Source organism: Hylobates moloch, unplaced genomic scaffold, assembly GCF_009828535.3.
Source record: "Hylobates moloch isolate HMO894 unplaced genomic scaffold, HMol_V3 SCAFFOLD_1, whole genome shotgun sequence".
Classification (NCBI taxonomy): Eukaryota; Metazoa; Chordata; class Mammalia; order Primates; family Hylobatidae; genus Hylobates; species Hylobates moloch.
Genome location: NW_026652276.1, coordinates 63,636,599 through 63,664,105, shown reverse-complemented (window position 1 = coordinate 63,664,105; position 27,507 = coordinate 63,636,599). Strand labels below are relative to the sequence as shown.

Sequence of the window (27,507 nt, the reverse complement as noted above, 5' to 3'; positions counted from 1 at the left end):
CACACCTGTCACAAGCAACATCGTAGTACAAGAGTCACTACCAACATCATTGGTAACATGGCAAGTATACTGTCCAGTCTTAGAAGCATCCACTGAGTAGAGATTTAAGAAGCTAGTTGACCCTTCCAAGCCAATGAAACATTTAGGACCTGAGACAAGTTCCACATCATCCTTAAACCATTTTATTTTAAATGGTGGTGTTCCTTTTAGTATTGCCTTAAATTCCACTGTAGAATCAGGTATGGCTTGTTGTCGCCCAGGTTTCACTAGGAAGCTTGGTGGTTCTATAGATTTTAAGAGAAATATATTTAATTAAATTGCTTGCAGTTGAATTATTGTGAAAGTTTTATGGACATTTAAGAAAATACTCTTGAAAAGAGGCAATGGCTGAATATTTCTTGAACACAATGAATATGTGTCTAAAGAACCGGAATCATAGAGATTTTATCTCTAAAGGATACAAAGGTAAGAGTGATACATTTAAGAAGCATTCACAAGGAAGAAGAATCAAGAAGAGGTAAAGAAATTCTAACCTTTCACAGTTAAGATGCCACTGCATGCATCATCTCCTGCTACATTTGACACTTTGCATGTGTAATTTGCAGTATCTTCTAATTCCAGATTATTAACTTCCAGGGACACAGATCTCTCATGGCACACAAGTCTGTATTTTGCACTTGTAGATATTTCTTTTCCATCCTTAAACCACTGAGCACTAATGGGAAGTGAACCAGACACCTTGCACTCCATATGAATAGAAGAGCCCAGAACTTTATCCATTTTGGTTAATTTTTTGGTGAATGATGGAGGAATATTTTGATCTGTCCAATGCAAACAGCAAAACACATCCATTAATCTCTTGCTATTTGTTTACAAAGGACATACTATAAATAAGGGAAGCTGACTGGGGTGAAGATACAAACCTAGCACTCTTAGGTAGGCATCACAGCTACTGCTTCCGAAGTCATTTTCCACCTTGAAAGTGTACTGACCGCTGTCCTGCTTCATTACTGACTGAATTCTAAAACTGGCCACGTTATTTTCAAAACTCATTGAAAAGTATCTACTGGGAACTATTTGTTTCCCATCTTTAAGCCATTTCACTTTGAGTTCTGGTGTTCCAGCCACAACACATTCCAAGGTCATGGGATCTTTCTCCGTAACATCAACTGATTTAGCTTTCTCTAGGATTTGAGCTGGTTCTGTAGTAAAAATGAAAATGTGGATGAGTTACACTGGTAACTCCACTAGAAATAATGTCTGCTCATGAAACTGCCTCTATAGACTATCTTTGAAAGAGAATAGCTTACAAACCTTGTACTAAAAGGAAAGCATAACACCTCTCAACTCCTGACTCATTCTTGGCTTGACACGTATATCTCCCACTGTGTCCATTATCCACACTTCTGATTTGAAGTGTGGCCACACTGTCCACAAATGAAATATAGACATTATCATCTTCATCAAGAATCTGATCATCCTTTAGCCAGGTTATAGAAATAGGAGGAGAACCTGCCACGGTACTCTGAAAGGTGGCAGAACTTTTCAAAACAGTAGTGGTATTTTCTATCTTCTTAATGAATGATGGTGGTTCTGTGATTAAATAAGAGAGTGTGAAAAGAAGAAACATATTGTAACTCCTACCCATAATGATAAGATTTAAAAGCGTTACAGAATTTTTATTTGGTAGGCTGCTTCTTGTATAACTGACCTTTCAGGGCAACTCTAGTACTGCATGAGCAGCTGCCGCCTTCATTGGATACAATGCACTGGTATTCCCCAGTGTCTGAAGGGTCACACTTGGTTATATGGATGTTAAACATAGACACTCTGTCGGTCAATGTGTATTTTTTGCTGCTTCGAATTTCCCTGTTATTCTTCAGCCAAGTGACTTCAAACGGAGGTGTTCCAGTAACTTCACACTCCAGCTCCACGTCACTATCTTTTACTACCTCCACAGGCTTCAGCTCTCTAATAAAGGTGGGGGGTTCTAAAGATTCAAAAAGAAGACAGTAGCTTACTCAAGGGAAGACCCCGAACCTATCAGGCAGCACAGCCAAAATGGAGAATAGATTCCATTCACGAACCTTTCACTTTGAGTTCAATGCTGCAGCTCGCCGTGCCTGCGTCATTTCGAGCTTCACAGACATAAGTTCCACTATTTTCTACCCTGGCACCAGAAATCTGGAAAGTGGCTAAACCATCAGTGAAGGAAATGCCATGTTTCTGAATGGCTGTTATTTCATTGCCGTCTAGATACCAAGACACTCGGATTTCAGGAGTGCCTGTTATTTGGCATTCAAATGTTGTTGACTGTCCATTCCTCAGCACTAAGACTGGACTGGGCTTCTTAATGAATTGAGGAGGTTCTAAAGATGGAGAAAGAATTGTGATGTTGAATATTTTTGAAAACAGGTCACTGGGCAAAACTGCTTTCTTAAGCGTTTTCCCCTCCCCCACCCCCAGGCAAGAAAATCTAGACAAGCAAGAAAGTGAGGAGATGTAGAGACCAGACCTTTTACAAAGAGAGTGGCTTTACTGGTTGCTGTGCCAACATCATTGCTTAGTTGGCAAATGTAGGTTCCGGAATCGGTAGCTTTGGCTGCAAAGAGCTCTAGAATGGTAGAGGTGTCGTCCTTCCAAACTGAGCGGGCTGCTCCTGAGTGTAACTCTTTGTTATCTTTAAACCACTTTATTGTCATGGGTGCAGTGCCACCCACAAGAGCCTTTAACTGTACCCTTGTGTTGGGATTGACATCTTGTGACTGTGGCTTTTCCACAAAGTAAGGGGGTTCTGGGGTGAAAGAAAAAAGAAGCAAAAGAAAAGAGGAAGTTTTATTTTATAACTTAGCAATAAAGGTAAAAATTGAGAAAATAAAAATAGTTTGTAAGTTCTTGATAAGTGGAAATAAAATTTGCCAACCTTTGACTGTCAGATGCCCACTGCACTGGTTGTGCCCTGCCTTATTTGTGGCAGAACAAGTGTATGTCCCACTGTCTGTACCTTCCAGCTGGCTGATTTCCAAGAAGGCAGTATTGTCATGAAAAGAGAATTTGTGCTTTTCACTAGCTGATATTTCTTGGTCATCTTTGAACCACTGGATGCTTATGGGATGTGACCCAGCCACTATACATTCTAAGTCAATGAAAGAACCTTTAATGCTGTCCATTTTCTTCAGCTTTTTGGTGAATGAAGGAGGTATGATAAGATCTATTCAATGAAAAAGCAAACAACAACAAAAAAAGGTCAATCTACTAATTTTTTTTTTAATTTTAAGGGAAGAGGGAGCATGGAAATGCCAAATCCTCTCTATAGAAGAACAATACCAACCTAATACATTAATTCTAGCCTTGCAGCTGCTCCTCCCAACATCATTTTGGACCTCGAAAGTATATTCTCCACTATCTTTCTTTTCTGTAGAAATAATCTTCAGTATTGAGACTGTATCAGTGACACTGATTTTATATTTTGAGCCCAGGGTCAGTTCTTGGCCATCTTTAAACCATTTGGCTGTAATCTCCTTAGTTCCTGAAAATTTAACCTGCAAAGTGGCTGGGTCTCCTTGGGTGACATCTATAGACACAGCTTCCTCGGTGATTGTTGCAGGTTCTGTAGAAAACAAAGGGATAGATGTGGGTTGTGCATTACCCTGCTGAAAGGCTTAGATCTGCATTTCTTCCTCAAATCCAAGGCAAACTCTCTGAACCAACCTTTTACTGAGAGTAATGCAGAACATCTTTGTATTCCTGCATCATTTTTGGCCTGACAGACGTATTTCCCATCATGCTTGACTTCAATGCCACTGAGGTACAAACTGGCCACATTGTTCTCAAAGGTCATTCTTATATTATCATCTTCAGTGATTTCATCGTTGTCTTTTAGCCAAGTCACCGTAATTGGCAAGGAGCCCTTCAGAGTGGCCTGGAAGGCAGCTGTGCCTCCTCGGAGGGAGCTGGTACTCTCGATCTTCTTTATGAAGGATGGGGGTTCTAACAGAAGAATGAATTCTCAATCAATATTATCCCTATAGTAAAAGTGGCTTAAAAAAAAAGAACTGACTCTTCAGAAAAGCCAGTCCATCACTGGAACCAACACTAACCTCTTAAAGTCACCCGGGCACTGCAGATACTGCTGCCCACCTCATTGGTCACCCGACACTGGTATTCGCCAGCATCTGCAGCTACAAACTTGAGGATCTGCAGGCTAACCAGATGATCCTGAATGAAGGTCTTATACTTTCTACCACTTCGCAGGGTTGTGTTGTCTTTGAACCAAGTGATCTCAAAGGGAGGAGTGCCTGCCACCTCAGCCAGCAACATGACATCATACTCCTTTAAGACTTCAATTGGCTTAAATTCCTTGGTAAAATAAGGTGACTCTACAGTAAAAAAGGAATGATTTGCATTAAGGGAGGAGGGGTCTGTGCCATGGGCCATAACTTTGGCAACACAAGAGGCAAAGTGAACACAAACCTTTGACTATTACAATGCTACTGCAGTGGTCACTGCCAGCCTCATTTTGGGCCTCACACATATATTCACCACTGTCTTCGATGCCAACATCTGTCAGTCTTAGAACTGCAGTAGACTCCACAAAAGACATTCTGTGTTTGCTGCTCTCCTTAATTTCTCTATCGTTTGCAAACCATGTTATTTTAATTGGAGGGGTACCAGTTACTTTGCAGGCTAGCTGGGTGGCATCTCCCTTCTTTAACAGCTGTGATGGCTCTAACTTTTCAACAAATGTGGCAGGTTCTGTGGAAGGAAGGAAGTTATTAAGAAATGTGAGAAAGAGGAAAGAATTTATAACAAGGGTAGCAGAAAGATTTCAAGAAAACAATGCAAACCTTTTACAAACAAGTTTGCACTGCATTCCACCCCTCCAGCGACATTGCTGACTTTACATGTGTATGTGCCCGAATCAGAGGTTTTTACTGCATAGAGTTCCAGGGAACTCTCTAAAGCTTCTTTGGTAATATAGCAGCTTCCACCAGAAACCAGCTCTTTGTTGCCCTTAAACCATCTGATTGTGAGAGGAGTAGATCCTTGGAAAGTGCTCTTCAGACAGACTGCTGAGCCAGGCAGAACATCCTTTGAGCCGGGTTTAGTTACAAAACTGGGTGGTTCTGAAGAAGGGGTATAAGAAAGAATTTCAAAGAGTTAAGAGGTCTGATCTAAGGGAAGATGACTTAATTTGAACATCATCTTTAATAAGGATAAAATGCAAAGTCTCCAGCCAACCTTGCACAATCAGGGCTCCACTGCTGTCTTTGCTTCCCACGGAATTTGTGGCTCGACAAGTGAAATTCCCTGCATCATTCATGTCTACTCTGATGATCTCCAAAGAGGCTGTGCCTTCCACAAATGCTATCCTGTATCTGTCAGAAGCAGCTATTTCTTTGCCATCCTTAAACCAGGACACCCTCATGGGGAGGGAGCCTGCAATTTTGCAGTCCAGTCTGCAGGTACCATTAACAACACTATCCACGTTGCGCAAGGGTTTGGTAAAAAATGGAGCAATGTCTCGATCTGTGTGTGGCACAAGAGGGGAGAAAAGGTCAATATAGAAAAGTGCTCAGTGATTGACTTTAGGCCATTTGTTGGGTTTCAAATGCATATGTAGCATCATTTTCTAAAAATACTAACCTAATACAGTGAATGTAGTCTCACAGGAGCTGCTGCCCACTTCATTGGAAATCTCAAATGTGTATTGGCCACTGTCGTGCAGCTCAGCTGAATAAAATTTGAGCTGGGCAACATTGTTTTTAAAACTTATTCGGTATTTTTTACTGGCGACCAAGGGTCTCCCATCTTTGTACCATTTGGGCTTCAGTTCTGGCGTGCCTGCCACTGTGTACTCCAGTGTGGCAGGATCTCCTGCTGTCACCTGGATCAGTTCTGCTCGCTCAATGATTTTGGCAGGTTCTACAATGGTATGAAATAGTTAGGACCCTAAATGCTTATTAGGGTTTCACTTTAATTCTAAATAGCAATTTGAGGTTTAAATGTTCCTAGACAAACCTTTAACTATTAATTCCCCAACAGATGTTTGGCTTCCAGCTTCATTTTCAGCCAGGCACGTGTATTTGCCTCCAAAACTAATCTGAACATCAGGGATTATCAAGACTGCAACACCATTGGAAAAGCTCATTTTGATTTTTCCGTCTTCTCTGATGACCTCTTGTCCTTTCATCCATGTGACAGAAATGGGCTCTGACCCTCTCACAGCAGCTTGCAGGGTAACGGTTTGTCCTGCTAGTGCAATAAAATCATCTACTTTCTTTACAAAGGTTGGAGGTTCTAGTTAAGGAAAGAGAGCATATAAAACATATCAATTCCCAAACACTTTCAACACCATCTATATTTAAGAGTTTTATCAAGATTATATTTATCTTGTCCCAATACTACTATTTCATAGTGTTAATTAGAAGAAGAAATAAAAGTTAAGAATAATTATAATTCCATCCAAGAGACAGAGGCATAGATGATACATGTTTGTCAGCTGACAAAATGGCTTATTATGTAATTCCCTTTTGTTATCAGATAATAGATATTTACACTAGGCTCGGGAAAAAGACCAGGTGAAAGTTACTGACTTTGTTCCCAGGGTCCCAGGTCAAACCAAGACAAAACAAATTTAAAGGATAGGACAAGAGAAGAAAGTATCAGTTTTTCTTCCATGGGGTAAGAAAGTTATTTTGACAATTTATTAAAGAGACATTAGTTTTTCAAGCACTAACCTTTGAGTAAGTGTGTTGCCATGCAGCCACACTTGCCGACTTCATTAGCAACAACACATTCATATTCACCAACATCTGCACTATTAAACGAAAAGATCTCCAGACACACAAGAGACTTCTGAGAAAACAATCTGTATTTTTTACTACTTCGAATTTGTTTCTTGTCTTTGAACCAGCTAATTTCAAATGGTCCAGTGCCTGAGATTTCACATTGAAGTAGAGCATTTGTTCCTCTCACTATGTCTGCAGGCTCAAGAGTTTTGATGAAAGAAGGAGGTTCTACAAAAGCATGAAAGCATTGTGTAAGTAAGTAATAAGTAATTAAAAGGGAAATATTTTCTCAGAAAAATACTGGATGGAAACTCAGTAAACAAACCTTTGATAACTATTTCAGTACTGCAGCTATCACTGCCGACGTCATTCACTGCTTCACATGAGTAACTCCCACTGTCTTCAACTTTTACATCCGTAATATCAAGTATAGCCTCAGAATTGACAAAATACATTCGGACTGTATTACTTTCACTGAGTTCTTTGTTATTTTTAAACCAAGTAACCTGGATCACAGGTGAGCCTTTCAGCTTGCAATGGAGGCGTGCTGATTCACCTGGGAGCATTAAATAAGAGGGATCCACCTTCTTCACGAAGGATGGTGGCTCTACATGAAGTTTACAAAAAAGAAAAAGAAGATATCTGAAACATAAACTCCACAAAAGAAAAGTAGACATATACGACAAAGAGACCCAAAACACATAAAATACCTCCACAAAATTTCTGTAAAAGCTGTGGTGCATTTAATAGGTTCCTATCATTCCTAGACACTTTCCCAGTCTCTTGATTTAAAATAAAACAACAGTAAACAGACTACCTACACAAAGAAGAATTTTATAAAAGAAGATAGTTAAGAATTGCCCAGACACTTGGAGTTTTTTCTTAGAAGAAATTTTAAGCAAGCTTTGTTAATAGCAGACAATTTAAAAGAACGAAGGTAAGTGAACTTTGAAAAGGATTAAAAAAATAAAATCAAACAATGCCAGGACTTTCCCAAACCATAATGTTTGCTGAATGACATTATTTTAATAACAAAGTGTACTGACTGAATTGTTTGCCAACAGTTTTTCTACCAAAGATTCCTTGCAGAGAAGGGACTAGAAAATACATTCACACATTTCTTACCTCTGACAGTGACTGTGGCTGAACAGGAGCTGCTTCCAGCCTCATTTGAAGCTATACAGACATAGGTTCCTGAATCTTTCAGTTTGGCCAAAGGAATCTCAAGTGTTGCTATTTTATCTTCAAAACAGATCTTATAATCTTTCCCTGGGGGGAGTTTTTGCCCATCTTTGCTCCACGTAACTGTGACTTTTCTGTCTTCATCTACTTGGCACTCAAGGTGGACCTTCTTATTGATAGCGGACTGCACAGGCTCTAATTCTTTAATGAAATGTGGCTTATCAATGATGATCAACTCTGCTTGGCAGATGTCTGCTCCAAACTTGTTAGAAGCCTTACAAGAATAAACTCCTCTATCTTGAATGGTAAGGTTTGAGAGTTCTAAAATGTGTTTGTTTTCTGCGTCGGAAATCTTCCGGTTAGGTGAAGGTGAGAGTGCAGCACCATCTTTCTGCCAAATGGTTTCTATCACAGGAGTCCCTGTCACTGTGCAGATGAACTTGGCTGCTTTACCCACAAAAGTCATAAGGGACTTAGGTCTGGAGAGAAAGGTTGGTGGATATGCCTCTGCAAAAGAAATTTTTCCAGCATTACATTTAGTCCCCACCAAAGCACTTGCTGTAATTATATATTCCAAGACAGAGAAAAGATGAGTTAAGTCTTTAGAGAGACATGAGCCATAATTTAAAATAGAGTAATGTGTTAATAAGAACAAAAGATTGTCAAAGGAAAGGGATGAGACTGTTCTTTATAAAGGAGCAAGACATTACTTTTCTTGTCTCTATCAAAGAAAAGACAAGCATTCCTTTATTGAGTAACATTGCTAAAGATTTGTCCATTTTAGTGGCTGATTGTTTAATTATTTGATAAGCTATTGAGCTGATACTTTAATTCTGCAAATTAGAAGATTATGTAAGGAAGATAAAGAAAATGTATTCGACTCTTCTGAAGAGTAGGGATATTAAGTGATAAGAAGATTGAAGTAGTTTTGTAATGTCTTTCTAACCCTCATGTCAACTGCCTGGAAATTCTTACATGGCTTAACTATGAATGCATCCTCTAGGCCAACTCAAACTTGTAAAAATATTTAATAGCAGCAACTTCCCCTTTCCATTCTGCAACTTGAAGCCAGACTTTCAGAACCTCTCTTTTTAATTTTTTAAAGTCATCCTCCTTTTCCTTTCCTCTTATTATCTGAAGCTTCAATATTAGTCGCTTTCCTAAATTGACCTAATTTGAGTAAAGAAACTTCCAAACGTGTCAGTATGAATAATATCATGTACTTGGTTTTATGGAGACATTTTGACCAGAGTGAAAAGCACTGGTTGGGTCATCATGGGCCTGGGTTTTTCTTAGGATCATGTAAAAGGATTGTAGAGAAGAGGAAGCTATATGGAACCTCATCGTTTTCACGTCAAAGAGATGTGCTGCATTTGCCCTTCCCTTTGATATTCTCATTGACAAAGAAGACCAAGGGACAGCCTTCCCCAACAGTCCAAGTATGGCTTGACTGCACCTCTACCCCTGTCCTCAAACCATAGTTCATACTCACACTTTCTCTTGGGAAGAGGGAAAGAAAGAAAAGAAAGAAAGAAAGAGAGGAAAGAAGGAAGGAAGGAAGGAAGGAAGGAAGGAAGGAAGGAACGAAGGAAAGAAGGTAGGAAGAAAGGAAGAAAAGCTTGCTACTAATGTTTTGGTTAATGAAGGCATTCAAGTATTTGATGAGTGTTAACTATTTGAAAGTCACCCTACGTATCAATTAGAAAATTGGGAATAGGATATTTGTGTAGTTGTCTTATTTTCTTTCTTTCTTTTTTAGATGGAGTCTTGCTATGTTGCCCAGGCTGGAGAGCAGCAGTGCGATTCTGGCTCACTGCAACCTCTGCCTCCTGGCTTCAAGCAATTCTCCTGCCTCAGCCTCCCAAGTAGCTGGGACTACAGGTGCGTGACACCATGCCTGGCTAATTTTTTATATTTTTAGTAGAGATGGGGTTTCACTGTGTTAGCCAGGATGGCTCGATCTCCTGACCTTGTGATCCGCCTGCCTTGGCCTCCCAAAGTGCTGGGATTACAAGTGTGAGCCACCGTGCCCAGCCGTCTTATTTTTAAATTAGTAAAAATGCCTAGAGAGAATCCTAGTTTTCAGTCCTATACTAGCTCCCTGTCTTACATTAGGATTTAATTTTAGACTTAGACACTGACATTTTTAAGTTTGTAATTCTGTTCTTAATTGGTTATTTGATTTAAAATTTTTAAATACCTTGAGACATTATTTTTTTTTTAGTAGCACCAAACTGTCCTGATATGTTTTATATGAAGGCCCAAGCTGAGCTCATTTGATTACTTAACTTTGTTCTCAAATAATAAATTATTTTTTCTTTGGTCAGTAGTAGAAATGTGACTGTAAATAATGATTTCTTATCCCATATAGGCTCTGCAGTACCTACCTACCATGTTACCAAGATGGTAATCTTGGTTGTTGGTCTCTCCAGTTGGTAATACAAGCATTTCCCACACATGTACAGAAAGCAAAAAGGACAACAATATGAAATGAAGTGACAACATCTGTGCCAATGTATGGCATTTACCTGTCACAGTTAGTGTGGCTGTACAGCTGACACTGCCATACTCATTGGAAGCTTTGCATGTATACTCGCCGCAGTCAACCACCTGGGTTCTCAGGATTTCAAGGCTGGAGATATACTTTGAAGATCGAATAGAACACTTCTCACTCTCATAAATTTCTCGGCCAGCTTTAAACCACTGGAACCGGACATTGGGAGCACTTTGGATCTCACAGGTGAATTTGGCTAGGTGGCCCAGTGCTACTTCCAGGGGTTCGATTCTCCTCTTGATCACTGGGGCAGCTGCAAAGGGAAGTAGAATCCATTAACATGCCTCTTTATCAGGCATATGACATTTTTCTTTTTCTTCTAACTTTTGTTGCTGTTAATGGAGTAAAACAGTTGAAATTGGTGAGATGGATTACAGCAGTTTAAGGCAAGTGACTGGAAAATGAGAAAGATCATTGAAGGCAAAAGAAGACAATAAGCTTTTTTTTTTAAAAAAAAATATTCAATCATTGCTTTGCAGTGAATTATGAAAAAATGTGATGCTATTGGATTACATGCATAACAACATGATATATTCTTTAAATATACCATGCTGAATGGGAACACTGAAAATAATGTGAAGAAACATGATATACTAAATAAAGTGATGAAGTGAAACAACAGCAAAAAATAAACAGAAACAAGAAACAGACAACTAATCATGGTTATTTTGAATCTAAGGGTGAGACCGGTGATTTCAGAGTGGCTAGGTGTTCACTGATACTTTTTATTACATATTATGAAAGTTATCTTCATATGAAAATAAACTAAAAGCTTATCTATTGGTATTATGAAACATGAAAACATGTTTGATTTTTAAAATAAGTAGTACCATGGATATGATAGCATAGCACCCAACAGGGCAGTAAGGGAAAAGGTGAGTTCATAACCATGATTATGTCTATGATCTCATTCTTACTCTAAATAAATTACATTCTGGAAGTGGCAGATAAGTGAAAATTTAAGTGATGCAAGCTAAATCATTACAATCCAGTGAATGTTAGCACTTGATCTATTTTATCCTTAAAATCCAACCTCTTTTTACTACAGTGAGTTTGGCTGAAGTTGCTGTTTTTCCGCTGTCATTCAAGGCCTCACAGACATACTCTCCTTGATGGTCTTCGGTATTTACTTTGTCAATGACTAGCGTATATGTATTTTGATCTTGCAAACACTTGAACTTTTCATCTGAAGGCACCAGTTTATTCTCAAAATACCAATTCACCTCTTTAGCATTTGTTATGGATGTTGTGAGGTGTACAATGTCACCTTCCTCAGAAACAGTGTCCACTAAAGGTGTATGTATCACGGGGCCATCCTCTTTGATTAAGCCACCCTCAGCTTCCTGTATCTTTACTGTAGCAACCTCCTCAGTACCACTTTCAGAGGAGGACTCCTCTTTTTCCTCTGATGGTTTCAGACTCTCATCTTGTCTTTTGTCAGAGACAACAGCTGAAGCAACCCCTTTAGTGACAGGTGTGGCATCCAAATATTTAACCCGACTTTGCACGTTAAAATAACTGACCTCTTCAGTTGAGATCAGATATTTAGATTCAACTTCTGGTTCAGTAATGGGTTCAACCTTCTGTGAACCTGAAAAAGAATCCATTTCTTCTTGCAAACTTGTTTTGGCTCCTTGCTCAATTCTAGGACCCTCAGCTGTTAGGATGTTTATTTCCTCATATATAATAGCACACAAAGCATCCCTAAGTTCCATTTTCAGGTTAGCCATTTGAGGATCAACATCAATAATAATGGTTACTTCTTCTTTTACAGACTTCGCCGAAGTAACAAGGTACATGCACATGATGTGTCTGGGCTCTTGGGTGATGTTTACGGCCTTGACCTCCACCTTTTCAATGTTTCTTAGCCACTCAGAGAAAAGACCTGGCTGCTCACTGGCCACAGCTGCTTGCAAAGCCCTGCGGATTTGAATTTTCAGGTTTAATCGCTGCTCTTCTGGAATACCAGAAAGCAAGCTTTCCTTACAAAGAATGTCCCCTCCCTGTACCTCCAGCACTTTCTTCATTGCCACGGGCTCCCTTTTAGACTCAATGATTTGGTCTGGGGGCATCACCACGTTGTCAGAATGCTCTTCTTTGAGCAGTACCTGCTTTTCTTCAAGTGCTAGTGGAAATCTTAAGGACTTGCCTTCCTCAATTCTGACCGCAGAATCTTGCCCTGCATTCTCCAGTGGATTTGCACTTTCTATCAAAATTTTACTTCCTTCTGTGCATAAGTGTTCTGAAGGGACTAGGGGCTCATAGTTTACCTGAGAGATCATGACATCAGGACTCTGGAGACTCTCCACGTGTCCCTCAGCTAAGCTGGGACTCAAGATGAGCGCACTTTGTGCCTCTTGCTTTTGAAGAGTCACTCTTTGCTCTTTGTTGGCATCAGATACTGTCTTTTCTTTTGGTGAAAGTACTTCCTCAGCCACAGAGGTTAGGTAAGAATGCATTGGAGGTTCTATTGAAGACTGTGGATAATTCCCTTCAGGTTCAGCTAATAAAGTTTTCAGAGGCTCAACTGTTAATGAATTAATTTGTTCTATGGACATGGCACTTGCGAAGATTTTCTTGGTATCTGATAGAACCGCCTGTGTCTCAGGCTCTTCAGGCATTAGAATACCTTCTTTGGAGAAGGTTTTCTGGGACTGTACAATCTGCAGCTGTAGGTTGGGAGATGGTTCCTTGAGAGGCTGAAAGTGAATACTGCCATTGATGCAAAGAAATTCCCTGGTGCATTCAGGAGTGGGCTTGTCTTGCTCCAAAATGGATTGCAATTCCTGAGCTCCCAAAGGAAGCTGACTGCTCAATTCATTGGCTTTAGCAATATGCTCATAAGATTGTTGCTGGTTTTCTTCTGCAATTAAAGCAGCTTTCAAAATGGTGTCTTTCACAAACGTTGCAATTTCCTGCTCTGAGTCAAGTGCTTCAACTGCAGGACACTTTAAGGGTGTCTGTGGAAAATCCTCAGAAACCTCTGGTGTGGACTTTGCTTTGCAGGGGCTATCAGTCATGTCTGTGTCTTCCAGAAGCACAAGCAGCTCTGCTGCACAGGTGGACTCACCCAACATATTCTCTGCTTTACAGATATAGAGGCCACTATCTTCCCTCTGAGGGTCATTGACAATGAAAGTTCCAGAGCCATCAGGGTTATGAATGATAGTGTAATAAACACTGGTGCAAAGCTGCTTGTTTTCTTTGAACCATGCAACAGTAGGGGCAGGCTCTCCAACCACTGTGTACTCAAAGATGGCAGGAAGCCCTTGAGCACAGCGAATTGGTTTTAACTCCTTAAGGAAGTGAGGAGGACAAGGATCTCCAAGCTTTTCCAGAGATTTTGCCACTGCTGATCCTGTTTCAGTGTCTTTGTGACCCTCTCCTTTGGAATTTATTTTTAGATAGGCACTACATATTGTCTTTCCATAGTCATTACTGGCCATACATGTATACTCTCCTTCATCCTCCAATTTGGTGAACAGAATGATCAGGCTATGATCATCACCGTCAAAAACAAATTTGTAGTCAGCAGAAGGGGTTAATAGCACTCCATTAAAGAACCACTGAATTTTAGGTGTGGGGATGCCAATGACAGTTACAGACAGTGTAGCCACATCCCCCATGCTTATATCAGCATTTGACACCTCTTTGATGAAAACTGGCACAGTGCCTTCCTTTTTGGAATCAAATTTAGTTGAGTAAACTGGAGGTTCAGACAAAAGTTCAAGTGTTTCATTTATTTTAGATAATTGAAGTTCAGCGCTATGAAGTCCTTCTTCCTCGGCAGACAGAAAAGAACTAGAAAACTCTGTATGGGGAAAAATGATTATTATTTTACTACAAAATTTTATTTAATATAAAAATAGAAATCAAAGAATTAGACACAAGTTGATGGCCTTCTTCTGCTTTATTCCTGGAATGATTAGATTATTCCAAGATTAATGTATCAAAAAGCACATTTCTAAATTTTTCTTAGCTTAACATATAAAATTATGCAAAATTATAGCTACTGTACAAAAGCAATTTTTGATCCTCTTCATCTGTGTTAGAGTTCATAAGTTTTAAAAATGCTCTCATGAGTTTTTCTTGAGATATAATTCCAATTTTAAAGTTTGAAAAACTGCTAATTTTTTATAATAATCCAGCATTATTTAAATCAACTTCTAAAAAGATCCAGAATTGTTATTTATATTGAGTTTTCTTGAGTTTAAGAATAATCTTCTTTGTTAAAGACTGATTATTTCCAAAATAAACCACTAATGTTCTAATTACTGCCGCTAAAGTAATTATTAAAAATAAGAGGCTACAGGAAATGTTTAATTTGGATTTGTAAGAGAACAACTGTTTTCAGTTTCTAGAAATGCAGGCCTTCTTTCACCTATGTAAATCACCATATTACTTGAACAAAGCCTTTGTAATAAGGCATTAGCCAAGAAAATAAGATAATCAAAAATAAGAGAAAACAACTCCAATATTAGAAGTTCATTGTATTTTATTGCATAAGAAAACCTATACAGAACCACTGAGCAAGAAACAAAGCAGTGCATAACAGAGACTCTTTAAACAGTATCCTGGATGACAGGATGAAAGACATGTAATTTTAAACAAGGAATTCGATTTTTTATTAAACCTGTTAGGTATGTAGAACAGGCCTGTTATTAATAGTTTTATTGCCTTAGCAAAAGACAGTTTTATGATTTTATTTGGTGACTTCACTTGCATCACATGAAATAGACTTACACCTTAATTCCTTTCTGTTCTAGCATATAAGCATTAGAAGACAGGACTCAAGTGTCTGCTGGCTGTAAAAATACTGGAGAAACTCATCTATAGCATGCAGAACACATATTCAGGTATTTATTATTTTAATTAAACCATAAAACCATTGATAATTTTACATATTAATGGTGATCACTTAACTTTGCATTTAATCTACAATACATAATTTGTGTTACCTTTCCCTTCACTTGAACTCACAAAATATCTGTAAAGGGAATGAATGTGAATACAGTTAAAATACCCTTACTCACTAGTATGTTGAACTATTTTCAAATATTTTTCCTTACTTCAAGCCATGGTATTATTAGCCATAAAAAGGATAGTAAATGAAATCCAAATGTGCTGAAACTTGAAAGGCATAGTTAAAAAAATTACATGTTGTGGTAGCAGCTATTAATTGTCTAAACTCAACTATGTGCAATACAATAAATTCTTTATCCAGAATCAGAGAAATTAATATTTTGGGGTTTTATGTTACATGCCATTGAGTCAGAAAATAAAAAATTCCATTTCATTATCTATGACAATTAAAGTAAGCCAAGGCTTACTTTTCTTTATTCAGTCACTGTTATTCTGCATATACTCAAGTTCACCATACTTGAAACTAACAGAATTACAGAATTCTAATGAGCAAAATCAAACAAAGCCCTCTTTCTTATATGAATAAGAGTATTTTTCAGCTCTTCCTGAAATCCAGTAGGACATTAAAACATTTTTCCATTTCTCTCTTTCTCTTTTTTTTAAGAAACAAGGTTTGAACTGTTGCTGTGCTGTATGATGTTTGAGTAAAGCATGCTTGTCACGTTTGCTTCAATCTGAGTTTCTCGTTAATTTTCACATCCATCATGTGACTAAGTGCAGAATAAATCTCTAAGTTCCTATCTATAGGATTAGTTTTATTTCATGAATTTTTGATGTGATACATTACATTATGTCTATAATTATTATCACAGATATTGTGTGCTCACTGGTTGGAACAGGAATGATTGTTCTACAATAGTGTATCTACGCTGATGAGTTATGGTGGCTCAAACAGATAATTCAGAAATTTTTTTGTGAGGGAGGCAGGGGAATCCTGACTGCTCTGCCTATTTTCTGTACATTGTCTCTATTGCTTCTTTAATTTGGATAGCTGTTAGAGAATTCCCATGTTGATAATAAAGATTGATAGATGAAAGAAACATAATAAACATAATTGGATATGAATTCTTTTGAAAATTAAATTTAAATTAAGTGTTTACATTTCAAATTAAAATTGGCATTTTAAATATGATCATGGTACTTAAATATTGCTAAACACAGGTGACAAATATAGCCATTAACTAACAATAAGTAATTTAAGAGGTGGAGGGAGATAAAATTTATCTTTCATTATAATATTCTTTCTCTCGTCCTTTGTTACAAAATTAAAGTTTATTCTAAATTGTATTAAGAATAATTACTATTAGGTTGACACAGAATTGTATTGTTGAATGATCACCTCTAAGGTCTTTTGGTCCTACCCTTCATTTTCAGAATTTTTTTATATTTGTCAAGTCTTATATGAGAAGACTTAGGTCCGCGTTAGTATATAGGTAAGATATTAAGGAGTATGTTAATTTACTGTTATTTTAATTTTAAACGACAAAATTAAGGAGTTACTTTAGAAACATAAACATCATAATAAAAATTGAATGCTTATTAAGCTATATTAGTTTTAAAGATGAAATTCAGTGAAACTGATAGGAAAGCTTGTTATCTTGTTATTTATATATAATCTGAAATACAAATTACCACATTGTCTCAATTCTAAAAATATCCCACTTTTTTTTTAATTTTAAAGATTCTGAAATCAGAATACAGTTTTAAAATCTATATGTAAACACAATATGATAGTTTCCCTTTTTTCCCCAGGCCAATACTAAATTATTGCTGCATTTTACACTTGATGTCATCTCAAAAATGGAGAAAAATAAGGTATCTCCAAAAGTGGAAAGATCTGTTTGCTTATTCTGCAAATGTCTAGGTGAACCCTGCCCACAAAGAGCACAACTGGTCCCTTGGAGCCAGTGAGAATTAAAGCGCTTATGAAGAGGAATATTAATAATGAATATATTTTTAAAAGAGATGAAGTTAATATATTAAGATTGAAACGTCAAACAGATTATAGAGTTAGTTGCCAATTGGGAGAAGCTGATTTTTGTTGTTTGTTTTGCCTAGTCTAAGTCAAAGTAAATAAACATGGGTTTGGATGCAAAGGGGTTACAATTCCAAAAATAACTTAGAATCGGAGCAGAGAGATTTGCCCTTACCAATTTGTCTGCGTGGTCTTCTGATACGGTCTCCACTTTTACATTGTACTTTTGCATATATGGTTGATCTGCTAAAAGAGAGTCCATTCCACTGAAACAGTTTGTGGAGGAGGCATGGGGGTAAATAGAAGTACAAACAATTAGGTAGCCAACGAGAGATTTAATTGGGTTTGATGTTACACAGCATGATTCACACAAGTGATGATTCCACAGTTCAAATAACAAAATATTTACATGTATTACAAAGGTGAGATTTCTACACAGAGATTATTTCTTCAGGGGTCTCCAAGGTAATGAATTCAAATATGGTGGACCTGTTTGGAAGTTTATTAGATCCATATAATTGGGAAAATATGAAAGCACTCAGACCAATTCTAATAATTACTGAGGCACTAAAACATTACATTTTAAGTTAAGGTGAGTGCTGCAAAGCTCTCAGCCATTCCTGATTTGTTTGTAGCTACACACCTGTACTCTCCTTCATCACTCTTTACTAAGCTTGTTATAAACAGGTTGTGGAACCCTGTGCCACTTTCCTCAACACTGAACCTTCTTCCTTGGACCAATTTTCCATCTTTGTACCAGTAAACTGTGGGTCTTGGAGAGCCACGAACTAAGCACTGAAAATATGCTGCTGTACCTATTGGTGCATAACAGTCAGAAATACCTTTGATAAACCTGGGAGGCCCTTCCACCACCTGAAATTCAAAAAAACTATCTGTGTAGTTGCTCTTTAAGACCAATTCTTCCGTCAAACTGCTTAAAGTCACTTTGCTTTTCTTTGCTATCATAGCAAATATTTCAGAATCTCCCATGGTGAGGAATCCCCGACAGATAGCCTCTCCTACACAATTCACAGCTCTGCACCTGTATGTTGCACTATCAGAAAGACAGACATCTCGAATTTTAAGAGTGTGACTTCCCTTCTCCTCGCTAATCACGTATTTAATATTATCTGGCTCAATACACATATATTCTTTATACCACTTAACTTCGGGAGTAGGGATCCCTATGACTGAACATTTGAATACAGCATCTGAATTTTCTGGAATTTTAAAATCACAAATAGGCATTATAAAGCGAGGAGGCATTTCAAATACTTCTAAATCAATTTTTAGTTCTTTGTCTTCTCCCTCCCTTGAATCCATATTTGGATCTACAAAATTAAATGGAAGAACATCTAGACTCACAATCATACTTTTATGGTCAGGAGTAAATTCGGGAACTGTCACTATTTTCACCTGCTTCTCAAATTCTTTAACGTCTTTTTCACTTAATTCAACTTCCAGGACAATTTCTTGGGGAGAAGGTGTTCTTGATGATGTGGTGTGTTCCAAATCAAACTCCATGACATGCTGATGTGTTACTGGAGGTGGGAGTGCCACCACTCTTTCTTCCTGGGGCATTATGTCTACATTTGCAAAGCTCTTTGCTTCCCCTATGATGTTTACAGCATGACACATGTACTCTCCCCCTTCTCCTTTTTGAATGTTAGAAATTTCCAGTGAACATACATTACCCACTCTTTCAATTTTGATTCTTTCATTTGGCTCTAGTAAAGATTTATTTCGATACCATTTCACACCAGGAACTGGAAGACCTTCAACTTCAACAATGAAGCCTAGTGTTGTGTTTTCATATACCTTCCTTTTCGTCAGAGGTTCAATAAAAGATGGAGGCATTTCATTGTCTTTTGGCTCAATGGCTTCATTGGGTGTACCAAATGAATCGGAATGCCATATTTCATAAGCTGAACCTCTCTCTTCTGTAGGTGTATAGAAATGCTCATTTGGTGTACTGTCTTCCCTTTCTATTTTTGATGGATATGTTTTAAAAGTACCAGTGGGGTTTGGTCCTCCAGTAGGAATAGAATATCTCTCTAGTGCCTCCCCTGGGGGTGTGGAATATCGCTCTAGAGTCTCTCCTGGGGGTGTGGAGTATCTCTCTAGAGTCTCTCCTGGGGGTGTGGAGTATCTCTCTAGAGTCTCTCCTGGAGGTGTGGAGTATCTCTCTAGTGTCTCCCCTGTGGGTGTGGAGTATCTTTCTCCTATCTCACCTTCAGAAGGTGTTGAATATCTTTCAACAACTTCCCCTAAAGGTGTGGAATATCTTTCAACTGTCTCATCTCCTGAATGTATTGAGGATTGTTTAGTTATATCTGAAGGATTAAAATATAAGTCAGGGGACTTTGGAGATTCAAAATATTCAACAGATGATGGTGGGGTATAAAACTGATCTAACTCAGATATTTCTTCACTGGTTGTACTTCCCACACCAATGGAAATGTCAGACTCAGGAGAAAATGGACGACCTAGTGATTCCTGTTTCTGGTTGTAGTATTCATACACAGTGTTGAAAGTTACTTCTTCCACCTCCATTGAAGTGATTGATTCACTCTGGACAAGCTTTGCCTGGTCTCTGGTGTCTTTAGTTTCAGGAACCTCATGCTTTCCAGCAGCAAGTAAATATTGTGTTAGGGAGGTCTCAGATTCCACTACCTCAGTGGTATGTGCCTCATCTAATTTAGGAATACTTTGAGAAAAACTAGTTTCTATCATTTCTCCTTCTAAAGTGGAGAAAGAAGCTTCATTCAGAACTTGAACTTCTTCATAACATTTTTCTTCTCCAAAGGCATGAATGTTTGTACTTATTTGTTCACCTGGATTCTGTTGTTCTTCAGTCATCAAGAGTGGGAAGCACTGACTCAGGGAGAGCTGTCTATGGAGTGTGTCAGCTTCCTGAACATCACCCCTGTGGTCTTCCAAAGTGGCATCTGTATATTCCTGTGTCCCACCATCCTGCTTTGGAAATGATGCCAACTCTGGTTCTAGAGTGCATTCTTCTTCCATTTCACCAACCTCTAAAGGCTTTTCCTCACTTGCTGCTTTTTTCAAATGTGAGATGAAACTTCTACCTCCATTTTCTAGAGGACAATTTTTCTCAGAAAGATCAGTTTCTTCTATATCTGCAGATGAGGTTGGAAGTAGGGCACATGATTCACTATAGATTTCTTCAGAAAAGGATTTAAGAGAAAGATCAGTTTTTAAAATGTCTAAGTTTTGTTCCTGTACATGTCGGACTTCTTTTTCTAAAGAAATGGAATTTTCATCAATACTACTTTTCTCCACCATAGTTCTATTTGAAAGCTCTTGACTGGAAGAAATTTCTTGACTGGCAAATACATTATTTTGCACATTTTTAGGGATACTCTGTGTATCAGGTTGTAACGTTTCAGGGCTAGGAATTTTTTCTTTATAATGTATTTCCTGCTGTTCCCTAGTTTCTTGCCCTTGGAACTCCAGAGCTGGATCTCCTATATGAGAATACATTTGTTTTAGATCAAACACAATGTTCTCAGTGTCAGCAGGATGTTGGATTTTAAAACAAGCTTCTTCTGGTTGACCACTATCTAATTCTTGGAATTTCACATCTGTGTGTTTTATTTGAGTATGAAACTGCTTTAAGTCAAATGTAATAGGTGATTCATGTTCAGCTCTTTTAGAAATTGCAGGTTTATCTATAAGACTTATTTTTTCCTGTTGTTCCCTTTCTTGTGCTTCAAATTCCTTATGAGTTTGAGAGGAAAGCAGCTTTAAATTTATTGCGATGTTAGATGAATCTGATTCAGCATTTGGAGACATTTTCTCTGCCTGATACATATTTGCATTTAGATTGCTTGATCTTGATTCTCTTTGCTTTAATGAAAAGGCTTTGTCATCAATCTTCTTTTGAGGAGGATTAACAAATGATGTTCTGGTAGGTCTTTTTTCTAGAACTCCTTTTTCTACATGTAATTTTTCAAATTCGATAATTCTATGCTTTACCTTTTTCCCCGGGTAGTGTATCTCTTCACCAAGGGATTCTTCATATACAATGGCAGATGAATCTTTTGTATTGTAACTGTCAGAAATTCTCTCAGAGTGAATATTTGGGGAATAGTCACTTTGAGCACATTCTTGTATATTTTCCTTTTCTGATCTACCAAGTTTTCCAAAATTGTTTCTTACTTCTTTCTTAATAGTGACATCACTGAAATCATCAACAAATGGATAAACAGTACCCTCTGCTTGGTGCAGCTTTGACTTTTCACTTATCTGTCTCTCTTTCCCTTCAGCCTGACATTGTATGAATTCAGCCCTGATGGGCTTGCTGATTTTTATGGTTCTTGAAGCACCATGCACAAATCTGGGAATTTTTTCTCTAGAAGGTATGCAACGCACCTGCTCTTTCTGGTCTATTTTCTCAATAGTCTCAAGGCTTTGAAAATAGTCCCTTACTGAATATTCTTTTACATTTGTCCAGGGAGTAAAGGGACCAGCTGGATAATCACAAAAATGTGCCCTTACAGATTCTCCCTGGACTTGCAGTTGCTGATCTCCGGAATATTTTCCATAAATTTCACCAATATTTTCGAATTGACTATTTTCCCTATAAGTGACAGGCTCCACTGTTAGATCTGAAACACTTTCAACTGCCCCTGAATTGTTTTCAGCAACACATTTATATTTTCCAGAATCTTGAGAATTAACATCCTTAATACATAATCGGTGGCTACAATTAACTTCTTCAAACTGAAACTTCTGGTTCTGCTTTAAAAGGACTCCATTTTGAAACCATGTTACAACTGGCTGGGGCTCACCAGATATTAAACATTCAAGAATGATGGAATCCCCTTCTCTACACCTGGCATGCTTTGGCATTTCTTGTAACATTTTTGGCGGTTCATTAGTAATATCAGACAAAAATACAAATCTGTGTTTTGGTGATTGAGTAACTTGATCTTGAGGCATTGATTTAGGTTCTAGCTCCTCAGTTTGAAACATTTCTTTAGACTCTTTATCCTGTTCTGGGATAGGAGTAGCTGCTGTTACCTGAATTTCTACAGGAAAGGAAAGCAATTCTGTGTCTCCAGAGGGAGGAATTTGTGGGTCAGTTTTTAACAAATGAAGATTTGTTTGGCCCTCTTGACTCATAGATGGATGGGCGCCTTTTGCGTGGTCAAACACCAATGCTAGCTCTTCTTCCTCATCAAAGTAGTCACGGAACACTGGGACTTTATGTGCTTTGACATCATGTTTTTGTTTTGCTTTCACTTTAAGCATACTGGTTGTTTTTACTGTTCCATATTGGTTAAATAGCACACAAGTAATAGAACCTTCATTCTGATGATGAACAGATGAAAGAGTTAATATTGAATAGTTTTCCAAAGAATGAATGATAAAGTTTTGATTACGTGGGACTGGCATGTCATTGTTATACCACGTCACTATAGGTTGAGGATATCCTTGAAAATGACACACAAAATTACAACTGTCACCTTCATAAACTTCTTGAGATTCAATTTCTTGAAGAAATGAAGGTGGGCAACGTTGTGGGCGTTTTCGAAAAGAATTTTCAAAAAATCTCATGTTTTCTTCCTTCTGTTCAGTTTTGAATTCATCAATTTGTGTAGAAACAGAGAGTTGTAATTCTCTCAAATCATCCTTTTTTATTCTTTCACTAGCTATTTCTTCACTTTCTTCAACACTTACAAGTGTACCAAAAGATTCGCTGGCATGTGGTGTAATAGCTTGAGACACTCTTTCAGGAGTCTCATATACTTCCTCCTTCTCACATACATTAGTGATATATGTGGATGACTCTCCAATTGTAGTATTGGTCGTAATTTCTTCCAGCTGTCCTCTTGCTTGGGTATTTTCATTTACTAGAATCTCACCATATAAATGGTCTTTTGGCAGACTTTCCTTTACCAGTGCTTCTTGGCTCATTCTTGTTTCAGTCTGGAAAATTTCTTCATCAACAATAGTTTGAAAGCTTGTGGGAAGTTCCTCAGATTCTATATTTTGATCCATTTGATTATAAAGGGCATGTGGATTTTGCACAATACTCTCAGCTGAATTATCTACCTTATAACTTTCAGCTAGATCAGACATAGATCTGATTTTCATGTCCTCTCTAGAGAACAGAATATCTTTATCACTAGCTTCACTTCTCAAAGTTCTTGAGATTATTTCAGAAGACGTATCTAAAAGAGATAATTTCTTTTTCTCCATTAACGTTTTTCTAGCCTCCCTTAAACGTTGCAACTTCACTTTGGTCTCCTTGTCGAGGAAACTTTCACCTACATTAAGCCATCCTCTTATGTCAGATTTACTTTCTAAATATTCTTCATCATACATGTAATCTGTTTTCTTGGCAGAACTCATTGTCTTAAAATGTATAGTTCTCATCATTCCCTTTTGTTCCACATCTTGTTTTTTGTTAAAGGGAGAGCCAGTAAACCTCAGGTCAACCTTTATCCTATCTTCTCCCCTTTCAGCTAAAGCCTCCACATTTTCATGTGTCTGTTCTGCTCTTTTCAGAAATTCTAAATATTTCTCATCTTGCCCTTTTTGGATAACAAGCAATGATGCAGTTGATTCAGCAGACCCTTCACTGTTAATTGCTAGTAACCTATAACTTCCAGAATCTCTGTCTTGGACCCTTTTAATCTCTAAGCTGGAAGAGTGATAGTGTAAATCACTCTCAGCTTTTATAATCCGACGAAGACCTGTTGGGATGGGCCGATTGTTATGAAACCAAGTCATTTCTGGAGTTGGACAGGCAATTAATCTACATGTAAAAACAACTGGTTCACCCTCTAAAACATATTTAAACGTAAGTTTCTGGGTAAAAGAAGGCTTAAAATATTCAGGCCAGGAGCTTGTAGATGATATTCTACTTGCATATCTTTTAGCAGCCATGGAGCTGTGGTCTATGTCTTCAGAATCTGAAAAGGCGTCACGTGTATCCCTTTCTGAATGTTCAGATTCCCCCTCGGAGAATAATTCTGGGAAAAAAAAAAAAAAAAAAAAACCTTTTACTATTTTCCATAGAATTTGAAAAAGTTGAAAGTAAATAAAATTGCAAAATAGGAAATGAAATAAATTGCATGCTACAGATCTCACAAATCCATAGAAAAATTCACTCACCATATTTGTTCGAATAAACGCAACACCATGCTCTGTTTAAAAGATTCTGACACGAAAATCGTTCGTTGTCTGGTCTTTTCTTCAAACTGTTGAAATTTCTTCTTGAACAAGCAAAAATGCATTTCAAAATAACATGTTCCTGTGCATATTTGTTTTGAGAGCAGGAAAACTTTGTTCTTTTGATGGCTAAGTGGAAAATCTTACCTGACTTGCAGAGAGTGGAATAAACGCCCTTTCTGATTCTTTTGATTGTAGATTAAATTATTATATTTTTGAGAATTAACTATTTAAAGAGTATATACAAGAACTATAACCATAAATAATTAGCTAAAATAAAATGAGAAGGCGTTTATTCGAACTAATACAGCCATAAAGTCACAATGTTATGCAAAGAAAAGCAGGCAATAAGGATCACATAAGGCAGCTATCTGCAAGCCAGTGTAAGAGACATATCAATGTTAAAATGATATATGTGCATGAAGTGTAAACCAGATGGGAATGAAATGTTTTCACACAACCTCAGTAAAGTAGCATTTCAATCATAATTCATTCATGACATTGCATTCTGAGAATGACAGCTAGGTTATTGTCTATTGTTCAATGTAATTCACTGTGATTTTGAAAACAAACTTCTACTTCATGATTTCATGCATTAAGATGACAACTTTTCCTAATACACACTTTTGGAAATGACTGCAAACATAAAGTTGAATTTGGCTGATAAATTTTAAATACAAAATTTTAAATTAACATACAATAAATTACTGTGAAATGCATGTAACCATCAAAATTCTAAACCAAGCATGCGACATAGTGATATATACTCTAAGAGATATATTTGTATATCTATGTCATTTTTTTCTCAATAATACTAAGAGAAAGAAGGCAACTCAAGGATCCTATTAATCCTTTAGAATTTCTACTTAAATCTCACATCCATTATAACAATACCTTTCATTTCCATCTCAATCTCTTGTTCAATCCTCTCATGCAAAATTGATTCAGGAGCTAAAATAGAAAAACATATAAAGAGATTTTAGTGATTAATTGCATATACTTTCTGCATCAATTCATGACTTATATGATGAAAGTTTTCTTTTTATTATAATAACAGAAAACTGCATTCCCCAAATTTACCAAAAAGTCCATGCCAAACAAACTATTGAGCTGATAAAACACATGACAATGTTGACAGAAAGATTTAAAACATTTTTATTTTAGGTTCTTCATGAAATTTCCACTTTTAGTTCTATAAATCCCCATGCCTTTACATGCATTCCGAAAGCAATCTACAAACCAAAGGAATATTATTTTCTAAAAAATGTCCTATTGACTAAACACAAGCTAAGAGATGAAATCACATTTAGAAAGAACATGCATTTTCTAAATTGCTACTTTAGCAGAGGGCTATTCTCAGTTTTTCCTGCTAGTAAATACTCCTTTGATTTGAATCACCTTTCAAACTTTAAACTATACAAAGTCCAATTACATATTAAGAAACAAAACAAAGACTTATCAAAACTGTTTTTATTACACAAGGAAGATGCACAGCTTTTAGACACAGTCATATCTAGGGCAGCTCCTTGGGAAAGGCTGGGAATCTCGTATCACTCTCAGTCTTCAGTCCACGTGGTATCCTGTCAGTAGACTTGATTCCCTTGTTCTCAGTTTCTTATGGTTTTTGGCATGAAGTTAACGACAAACTTGATGTTTTCTTTGACGATTCTCTTTTTACTTCACGGGTTGTTTTAATTTGTGACTCTTTGAGTGTTTTAATACTTTTAGTGTCTGAACCCAGAGTAATTTTTGTAAGTGCTCTGGCTTGCGATTCTTTTGCTAGGTAAGAATAAAGTTAGGGAAAGGCATAAATTAGCTGTGTTTGTAAGAATAAAAAACATGCTGAATGTGGAGAAGATGGAATGTCATTAGGATGAGAAGGAAAGGCAGCATGTTAGTAATCAAACTAATATACAATATGTCTATGTTTATTATGCACATAAGAACTGTATTCAAAAAGACTTCCAGGGGTTTGTCATTCCTACTTGATCTTGGTGGATAACTCTGTAGCCTATATGAACTCATTAGGCCAAAATAAAAAAGGAACATATAAAGACTGGCCTATGTCAAATAATTAGACAACTGTGCCTGATCTTTCACTCTTCAAACATCTAAAAATGTCTTATCTTTCAACTTTCTTAGGTACAAGTAAGGCAGTTGGATGTTCAAAAAAATTCTTTTGCTTCAAGAATACTTTAATATTATCAATTGGAACTGAATGAACTGGAGATCCTAGGGCAAGAGAGCCGAGTTCAAATCAATTCTGGGAATATGACAGTCAAACACTGCACTATAGCACTAGATTCTTTAGGAAGTGAGTTAAGAGATCTACATTTCTCCCACCTTCACAACACAGCCAACTCCCAATTACGTTACTGAAAAACTTGTCATGCTCTCACCTACAGGACTTGTAGACAACACCTCCAAATAAATAGTTACTCTGTATGATTACTGTGCTAGCCAGCAGCTGCAGTGAAATTGAGGGTCAACTCTCTGGCTGGTGGAATTTTCTATCTAATTTACATAACTAGACCTCAGTTCTCGAGATATTGCCTTTGTAGGCTATGGTGACAGAGTGAGAGATAGCTATAGAACAAAATCTCATTAAGAAAGAATAGACCTCTTTTTGGTGAGTAGGTGTTGCAGATACATTATATGAATCAATGAACTGTATTCTCTGTACTGGGTAGGAAGAAAGGCCAATGTTTCAAAATTCTGTGCAGAGATGGCTGTGCACCTACATAGCACTGCATTGCCCCCTTTTCATCCCTAACACCACTATGGCCTGGATCAGGGAGGAACTTGAGGCCAGAGCTTTCCACAGACCCCTGGAGATGCCTGAACTTCTTCCACCAGCTTCCTTCCATGAGACTCAGTGA

At 37.5% G+C, this 27,507-nt stretch overlaps 1 protein-coding gene across 1 annotated transcript in view; it reads right to left on the bottom strand.

Annotated features, from left to right (window-relative positions):
* TTN (titin) overlaps positions 1-27,507 on the bottom strand; it is a 288,926-nt gene that overhangs the window by 190,777 nt on the left and 70,642 nt on the right. Inside the window, exons 45-66 of the mRNA XM_058440679.1 lie at positions 25,523-25,579; positions 11,561-14,338; positions 10,502-10,780; positions 7,917-8,480; positions 7,117-7,398; positions 6,741-7,019; positions 6,022-6,300; positions 5,647-5,925; positions 5,242-5,529; positions 4,848-5,126; positions 4,474-4,755; positions 4,101-4,379; positions 3,712-3,990; positions 3,332-3,610; positions 2,924-3,211; positions 2,516-2,794; positions 2,088-2,369; positions 1,712-1,990; positions 1,315-1,593; positions 924-1,202; positions 534-821; positions 6-284 (exon numbers count right to left, since the gene is read on the bottom strand). Of these exons, the coding sequence (XP_058296662.1) occupies positions 6-284; positions 534-821; positions 924-1,202; positions 1,315-1,593; positions 1,712-1,990; positions 2,088-2,369; positions 2,516-2,794; positions 2,924-3,211; positions 3,332-3,610; positions 3,712-3,990; positions 4,101-4,379; positions 4,474-4,755; positions 4,848-5,126; positions 5,242-5,529; positions 5,647-5,925; positions 6,022-6,300; positions 6,741-7,019; positions 7,117-7,398; positions 7,917-8,480; positions 10,502-10,780; positions 11,561-14,338; positions 25,523-25,579 (8,736 nt within the window). The remainder of the gene's footprint in view (positions 1-5; positions 285-533; positions 822-923; positions 1,203-1,314; positions 1,594-1,711; positions 1,991-2,087; positions 2,370-2,515; positions 2,795-2,923; positions 3,212-3,331; positions 3,611-3,711; positions 3,991-4,100; positions 4,380-4,473; positions 4,756-4,847; positions 5,127-5,241; positions 5,530-5,646; positions 5,926-6,021; positions 6,301-6,740; positions 7,020-7,116; positions 7,399-7,916; positions 8,481-10,501; positions 10,781-11,560; positions 14,339-25,522; positions 25,580-27,507) is intronic.